At 51.7% G+C, this 8,535-nt stretch overlaps 1 protein-coding gene across 5 annotated transcripts in view; it reads left to right on the plus strand.

The window, feature by feature from the left end:
- The window catches only part of SMOX (spermine oxidase), a 68,685-nt gene extending 60,539 nt beyond the window's left edge, over nucleotides 1-8,146 (plus strand). For 4 of the 5 annotated variants that reach the window (XM_039224225.1, XM_039224216.1, XM_039224223.1 and 1 more), the window contains 5 exons: nucleotides 3,490-3,663; nucleotides 3,819-4,578; nucleotides 5,101-5,261; nucleotides 7,122-7,211; nucleotides 7,663-8,146. In XM_039224225.1, coding sequence (XP_039080156.1) covers nucleotides 3,490-3,663; nucleotides 3,819-4,578; nucleotides 5,101-5,261; nucleotides 7,122-7,211; nucleotides 7,663-7,800 — 1,323 coding nt within the window. In that variant the 3' untranslated portion in view covers nucleotides 7,801-8,146. The remainder of the gene's footprint in view (nucleotides 1-3,489; nucleotides 3,664-3,818; nucleotides 4,579-5,100; nucleotides 5,262-7,121; nucleotides 7,212-7,662) is intronic. The other variant, XM_039224231.1, reaches the window with a different exon arrangement.
- Nucleotides 8,147-8,535: the final 389 nt, after the last annotated feature.

Below are 8,535 nucleotides of genomic sequence, written 5' to 3' on the forward strand. Positions count from 1 at the left end.
GTGGCAAGGACACACACCCTTGTCTTATTCAGGTTTTTAAAAAAACGTTCATAGAGGCGCCTGGGTGGCTCAGTAGGTTAAGCATCCAACTTTGGCTTAGGTCATGGTCTCACGGTTTATGAGTTTAAGCCCCATATTGGGTAAGCTTAAGCCCTGCCACAGGTGAACTCGAGCCCCGCCTCGGGATTCTCTCTCTCTTTCTGCCCCACTCTCACTTGTGTGCTCTCTCTCTCTCTAAAAAAAAAAAAAAAAGTTTATATTTTTAGTATCCTTCAGTGGTGCTGTGAACTGCACTTAACAGGAGAGGTAGCATGTAGGTCTTGCCTTCTGATTGCTTATTGTTTGTAGTATAATGACCCTTCACTCCAGCTCAGTAAGTTGGCCAGAAAGCGCCTACTGTACATTTTCTGGCTCTTGGGTGTGGAAAAGGAGAAATGACTCTTGCTGTGGGGATAGTCCTTGCTCAGTGGAGGGCAGGCATGCTGTGACTTATATGTGTGCACCCACAAGGTATGTTGTGAGCAGTCCCACGGTACTGTGCGTTCTTACTCATGTGCTAGGAGACCGAATTGTTAATGAGCAGATAAGAACTAGTATTCTTCAAAGTAGACCTTCGTGGTCCACTGGGAATTAGTCGCGTCCTGAAATCCAGGTTATTGTGAGTGCTTTCAGCATGGATGCCTCTTGAGAATGACTTTCAGGGACCATGACTTACTTATTCTCTTATATAAACTTAAAAGTAGATCATCATCAGCTTCTGCTTGTGGGTTTGACTTCTGAAAGCTAAGAATGTCACTTGTGGAGAATAGGATGGATAAAAGGGGCTATCAATCTGAGTGGTGGTGCTTTGGGTCAGAAGGAGGAGGTGTTAACTGTGAGGAAAAGTGATCAGTTTCTTTGTGTAGTTCTTAACCAAAGCTGGAGGCCATTCTAAAGAGGTGTGCTCTAAGTGTATGAAGCCCTACCTGAGGGTGATTTCACAATAAATATGCGGCCTCCCTCCAGAGGTGACTTTGAAGGGCTACTCATTTGAATCTGCTATACTTGTTAACAAATTAACGAATTTGTGTGCTAGTGTCATATAGAGTTTAGTCCCTGGAGCAAGACTACCTTGATTCAAATACTGGTTCTACTACTTCTTAGCTATGTAGTCTTTTTTTTTTTTTTTTTTTTTAACGTTTATTTATTTTTGAGAGAGAGAGAAGAGCGTGAGCAGGGGAGGGGCAGAGTGAGAGGGAGACACAGAATCTGAAGCAGGCTCCAGGCTCTGAGCTGTCAGCATAGAGCCCGATGCAGGGCTCAAACCCACGAACTGTGAGACCATGACCTAAGCCGAAGGCGGACACTTAACCAACTGAGCCACCCAGGCGCCCCATCAGCTGTGTAGTCTTGAGCAAGTTGTTGTGGTTCAAGTTGCTGAGTCTTAACTTTCCTCACCTGTAAAACAGACATAGTTAAACCTACTTCAGAATGTCATGAAGATTAAATGAGATCCTGATGAAAAGCACTTAATGAGAATTGGGGACAATATTATGAGCTGTTACAGGCCTGTGCCATTACCCTTGGTCACACTGGGAAGATGTAATTTAATGCAGGACAGAAGACTGTACCCATAGGACAAACCCGTGTGCAGTTAAGGCTGTCCCAGTTGGTGGTGGACACAAAGAATCATGTGTAGATGGACTAAATTTATGTTCCTCAACTGCACATTCTGGGGTTTGGTCACCATAAGCTGAAGACTGGCTACCATATTGCTTATTACCCAAGGAAGAGAACGGGGGAGGAGGAGATACCCCGAAAGTCTGACTCCTTGGCCGTGGTTCTGGGTGAGGAATTTGCTGAGGACTCCAGTTAAGGCCACATGCCCAGTATCTTGTGACTGCAGGGAGGAAAAGTGAACAACTTAACTCATTTTCTTCTTTAGATTGTATACCAGAGACATGTTTAATTCATGTGTCTATCTCATGTGGAGGCTTTTCCCTGAGTGGGGTGGTAGGGGATTGGCAATGTCACCTTCCTTCCTCTACCCTGCAGCCTCAGGGCTTATACCAGGGCCGAGTTACAGGGCAGACATCATTCCCATGAATGTGTGCTACCAAGTTCAAACTCACTTTAGGAATGGAAACACCACTAATGGGCACCGGCCACAGATGTTTGGCCAAAGAGCCCATCTGTTGCCAGTGCCCTGGGAGGGAGAGTGGGTGTGCGTTCATGCTCACAGCCCTTCAGTGATGCCAGAGTCCAGAGTCCTTGACATGAATCTTAGTCCTTCATGCCCCACCCCTGCCTTCCTTTCCAAAATCATCCCTTGTAAACTTCTCTTTTCTCGCTGCCCCCTTTAGCAAGACTGAGCCACTTACATTCTCTCTCCCCTTCCTCATTTTTGAGTATGCTCTTCCATCTTCCTGAAATACTTTTCCTCTCTCTTTCATTGCCAACTGTCCAAGATCATCTGGGTTGATCTTACAACCCCTGGGTTTGTTCTTGTCACAGCATATCCTGTAAAAACAGCCCAGTTATGAGATCCCCCAATTTGAGTGAAGGTAGGGGCTCAGGGCTGTGTCTGTCTTGCTCACCATTGCAATCTGTGTTTTGCACAGCCCCGGAAAAGTTTGTGGAGTGAATGTTGGGGCTCAGACCTTACCCTCTGGGGATGCCATGCCTGGTCCAGGACTGGCTTACTTTCTTCAGGGAGACCCGCCCAGTGTTTGGTGGGAGTTATATGCCCAGCAGGCATGGGAAGTAATAGGATCCTGCTCTAAGCGACTGTTCGTTGCTTTCTGTTGATGAGGTATGGGTTAGTGTTCTTGCCAAAATATGCCTGTGAAATGTATTTTCATTCCTTGGCACACTGGAATCCCCCCTCCCCCACATGCGCTGCCCCAACATGGTCATCTTGCTTAAACATGTCTGGGTTCTGTAGTAAAGGGGGCACTTGGTGTGACCTGAGCAGGATTGGGTTTCAGGGCTCCTTCTGCCCCCTTCCCCCCCCAAACACTGGCCAGGCAACAGTTCCAGACTGCCCTCCTGGGAGAAGGTGAAGCAGATACGCTTGGGCAGGAGTGGCAGGGAGAGGGTTTGGGCATCTGATTCTTGGAAAAGGGAGATGTGTGCAGACCTGGGTTCTGCAGTGGGTGGTCTGCTTGGCCACATAGTGCCCTTGAGGGGGGTGGTTCCTTTCCCACCAGGCACCATACATATTACTTTGTTTTCAGCAAGAGCCCTTCTGGAGAGTCTCCAGGGCTCCCTCCCTCCCTCATAGACTCAGGGGACCTTAGATGGTGATCTGGAAGCAGGTAACAGCCCTGAACCTAGGCCCTGAGTGCAGCACCGCGTGCCACACTGATTCACCGAGGATGAGAAGCCATGAGCTCAGAATCTCCGGGAGTACCTGGAACGTGGGGACTTTTGAGTTGGGGGTCCTTCGGTCTGAGATGGAGGGAGATGTGATGAGGAATTGTTTTCAGTCTCCTGGGGTCTCTCTGGCAGGTCTATAACTTGACCCAGGAGTTCTTCCGGCATGGTAAACCAGTCAATGCTGAGAGTCAGAACAGTGTGGGGGTGTTCACCCGGGAGGAGGTGCGCAACCGCATCAGGGATGACCCTGACGACCCGGAGGCCACCAAGTGCCTGAAGCTCGCCATGATCCAGCAGTACCTGAAGGTATCCTTATCCTCTCAGAACTTTGTTGGATGTAGGCGGCAGCGGGAGGAAGACGGATGCTGGGCGACCAAGGAGGGCGGGGCTGCTCTGAGGTCTTGTTCAGATCTCTGCCCGGCCCTGGTGGTCATCTGGGTTCTCTCTGGTTCTTCCCACAGGTGGAGAGCTGTGAGAGTAGCTCGCACAGCATGGACGATGTGTCCCTGAGTGCCTTTGGGGAGTGGACCGAGATCCCGGGGGCCCACCACATCATCCCCTCAGGCTTCATGCGGGTTGTGGAGCTACTGGCCGAGGGCATCCCCGCCCACGTCATCCAGCTGGGGAAACCCGTCCGTTGCGTGCACTGGGACCAGGCCTCGGGCCGTCCCCGGGGCCCTGAGATTGAGCCCCGGGGTGAGGGTGACCACAACCAGGACGCCGGGGAGGGCGGCCAGGGGGGAGAGGAGCCCCGGGGGGATGGGCGGGATGAGGAGGAGCAGTGGCCGGTGCTGGTGGAGTGTGAAGACTGCGAGGTGATCCCGGCGGACCACGTGATTGTGACCGTGTCGCTGGGCGTACTCAAGAGGCAGTACACCAGCTTCTTCCGGCCGGGCCTGCCTGCCGAGAAGGTGGCCGCCATCCACCGCCTGGGCATCGGCACCACCGACAAGATCTTTCTGGAATTCGAGGAGCCCTTCTGGGGCCCCGAGTGCAATAGCATACAGTTTGTTTGGGAGGATGAGGCGGAGAGCGGCACCCTCACCTACCCGCCGGAGCTCTGGTACCGCAAGATCTGCGGCTTCGATGTCCTCTACCCGCCCGAGCGCTACGGCCACGTGCTGAGCGGCTGGATCTGCGGGGAGGAGGCCCTCGTCATGGAGAAGTGCGACGACGAGGCGGTGGCCGAGATCTGCACAGAGATGCTGCGGCAGTTCACAGGTGTGCCCCGCGCCGCCGGCCTCCCCGCCCCACCCCGTCCGCTGCACTGTCCTCTGATGATGCAGCTGAGGGGCGTGCCCACCGGGGAGCCGCCCCTCAACCCCCCTTTGGAACTTGAAATGCTCAAAGCCTTGGGGGCTGTTTCTTCTCTCTAAGGGCTGATGGTAAAAACTCAGGTATCACCCCCGAACCTCAGATTGCCCATTTCCTACCCACACTGTCCTACTATGAGATGGATTTGTGTTTCATTGTCTGATTCTTTTAGTTGAACATTTTTCATATAGGAAATTGAGGGATGACCCAGACAGATGAGCTCTTTTGCTGGGGGGTCCACAAGAAGGCACTGAAGGGTAAACGGCTAGAGCCCCAGCCTCCATCTGTCTTGGTGCGTCTTCCATGCCTACCGGCAGGGACCTGGCCTTCTTGCAGCTGGGGAGGTGCAGTATCAGTTGTGCGCCCAAGGGTGGCCTCTGTGTGCAGCCGTTTATTATCTTCCCCTTGGCTCTTCCAACTTCCCAACAGGGAACCCCAACATTCCAAAACCTCGGCGAATCCTGCGCTCGGCCTGGGGCAGCAACCCCTACTTCCGAGGCTCCTATTCGTACACACGGGTGGGCTCTAGCGGGGCAGATGTGGAGAAGCTGGCCACGCCCCTGCCGTACGCCGAGAGCTCCAAGTTGGCGGTGAGCAGGGTGCAGGGTGAGGAGGTCCTGGGAGGCTGGGGGCAGGGGTGTTGTGTGTGGGTGTGGTTGGTGGGGGGGAGGGTGATGTTCGCTGAGGGGTGACAAGCTGAGGCAGGTGGAGTAGCTCCTGTGAGGAAGAGGATGATGGAAGAGAAAGCAAGTTCAGGTGCACTTAACATCTGGAAGAAAAGAGGGAATCAAATTGAGATGTTAAAAGCTTTCTTGAGGTTGTAAAAGCTGAGCCATTTCATGTTGTGCTCTAGCCGTTAGGTGCATTTAATTGAAATTAATTACGATTTAATTAATAAATTAAAGATTCAGTTCCTTGGCTGCACTGGCCACATTTCAAGTTTGATAGCCACATGTGGCTAGTGGCTGTGGTGTTGGATTGGGTAGCTATAGAACATTTCTGTCGCCATGGAAAGTTCTTTTGGACAGCACTGCTTCCGTAGAAGTAAGTTTCCCCAATATGTTTTACTTACTTCCCCCCCCAATATGTTTCAGAAAATAAAATTGAGAATACCGACCCTCCCCCAAGTTATATTAACTATATAATATATGATAGAGAAAAATAATAAATCTGAGAGAAAAAATTATATATACCTCCGTTCTTACAAAGTGGAGTTCACGTTTCCCCCACCAAGCATCCACATACCAAAAAATGTTGAAACCCCAGCAGAATCATATTTAAAACAATCCTTTGGTGGAATTGGTGAAGAAGATTTCCAGCGTGTGTTGGGCACGCCCTGGTTGTGCTCAGCGGGAGAGAGGAAGAGGTCCTTACTGAGGCTATAGCCAGCCTCCTGAAGAGCACATCTTCTCTTGTCACCTGCATCGAGTTAGGACTAGTGCATCCAGCAAAACGCAAAACAACATGAAAATAACCGGGGCCCAAAGCAGACAGAGTTTACTTCTGTCACATGGAGACAGAGGGTAAATCCAGAGGTAGGTACCCAGACCCAGTACCATTGGCACTTAGCTCCATCTTCAAGGCCACTTTGTGGTTCTAGAGGGCTGTGAGGCTGCCCCTCTCAGGGCTGTGACAGGCAGACAGGGCAAAAGAGAGGAACCCCTGGGGCTGACTCAAGTGCCTCTAAACAACAATGCACTTGAAGCTGATTGGCCAGAACATAGCCACATGTCTGAAGCAGCTGCCAAAAAGGTTGGGATGCGTCATTTTTGTTCTGGATGACAATGAACCCAGTTAAAAACCAGGGCTTTGTTACTGAGTTGAAAGAGGAGAATGGATGTGGGCGTAGGCAGCTTGCCTTCTGCCACAGTAAGCCTCCCCCCAGCCCCCTACGGCTTCGCCCACTCTCTGGGCTCCCTGTTGGTGGGTTAAAGCTTCACTACTCAAAGTGAGGGGTCTGTGGACCAGCAGCATCAGCGTCACGTGGGAGTGTGTTAGAGATGCAGACTCCCAGTGCCCCCCCAGACCTGCTGAATTAAAACCTACATTTTACCAGGATCCCCAGTTGGTGCTTTTGCACGTTCAGTTTGAGATACAGTGGGATAGAGTCCAAACTCACGCTTGGAATGCAGGCACTCATAGTTTGCCTGGACCCCACCTACACAGCTTGCTTTCTCGAGGTTGAGCCCCGGCTGTACCAAAATTCTCACTGTCCCTTGCTTTGGTGCATTTTTGCCCTCATTTTTCCTTCTTCTTGAAATGTCTTTTGCCTGTTTGTTTACCTAGCATCTTCTGAGAAGCAGCCCAAAGGTCCTGTCCTCTGGGAAGCTTTGTGTCATCCCCCTTACAGGGGGCTTCTTTTCTGGGCTCTCAGCACCTTGCCCAAACACCCCTCAAGTCACACATGATGCCGTTTAGTAATTGGGTTTCGTGTCTGGCTTCCCCACCAGCAAGGAAGCTCCTCAAAGCAGCAGCCCGGTCACCTTTTATCTTCCAAGTGCTCAGAACAGTCCCTGGACCCTAATAAGGGCTCCATAAAGGTTTGTTAAATTACCGCCTAACTTTATTGAGTGCTTATGTTCTTCCAGGTTCGGAGTGTTTTAGATACGTTCTTTCAGTTAATCCCTACAACCACCATCAGGAGTAGGTTGTATAAACTCATTTTGCAGATGAGAAAATCAAGGCTTAGGAAGATTAAACCACTTGCCCTGAGTTCACTAGTAAGAGGCACAATGAGCCTCTGAGACTGCATATCCAGGACTCCTAGCAGCCTCAGAGTAGAAAGAACTGAGGCCTGGATGTCTGGGGAAGAAGCAGGGGAAGGTGGCCAGGTGGGGTGGGCAACTCCTCATCCTGTGGAAGCAGCGATACCTGCATCTCGGGTGCCTGCTCTCTGACTTGTAGTGTGGATGGGGGGTTCCTGGGGCAGACAGGTAGCCTCCTAGCCTTTCTTGATTTTCCCCTCCCTCACTTCCCCATCCCCTGGCCCAGCCCATGCAGGTGCTGTTCTCGGGTGAGGCCACTCACCGCAAGTACTACTCCACCACCCATGGTGCTCTGCTTTCTGGCCAGCGCGAGGCTGCCCGTCTCATCGAGATGTACCGGGACCTCTTCCAGCAGGGGACCTGAGGGCCCTCTTCACTCCCGAGCGTGTTCCTTAAAGAGCCACTAACTCGTGACTGCCAGCCCTGTTCCTTGCTGCCGTGTACTCCTAATTTCCTAATCCACTGTAGATGGATTTGTACCTTTCATAGAGCTAGACACCCTGACTGGCTTCAGATCTGGTCCTGTAGCTTTTCCTTTTCTCCGTGCCGGGTGGTGACCAGGGTGGGGCCCGTTGATTTACCTCTGTGCTCTGACCTCTGACCTCTGACCTCCCTGTGCCTCCCCTCCCCTCCTGCCTTGTTATTGTAAGTGCCTTCAATACTTTGCATTTTGGGATAATAAAAGAGGCTTGCCCTTCCCGTGCCCCTCAGCTTGTCTCTTCCGTTTACCTCAGCCTCTTATGTGTGTGTCTGTAGTTTTTGTTAGCATATACTCTTGGAGTGAGGGGACGCTGGGAGGGCTGTGGCCTGGCTGTGCCCCCAGAAGGTAGGGTGTCTGCCCTACTGGAAGGGGTATCCCCTCACCTCAATCTGTTTGTGGTTGTTTGCCTTCCTGCCGGCGAGACCCCCTCAGGGATAAGGGCTCCTCGCTACTCAGCTCCGCCCCTTCAGGATGGGCCTGTGTCTGCCCACTGGCCCTTTGCTGGACTTCTCAGAGCCCTACTGGGTGGCATGGCCATATGGAGCGAAGGTGAGTTCCATGGGAGGTGACATCAGTTGTGGCTCCACGCCAACCTCAGATGTATTAATTATTAGTCAG

The sequence above is a fragment of the Hyaena hyaena genome, unplaced genomic scaffold, assembly GCF_003009895.1.
Source record: "Hyaena hyaena isolate Hyena2069 unplaced genomic scaffold, ASM300989v1 scaffold_16, whole genome shotgun sequence".
In the NCBI taxonomy this organism is placed as follows: Eukaryota; Metazoa; Chordata; class Mammalia; order Carnivora; family Hyaenidae; genus Hyaena; species Hyaena hyaena.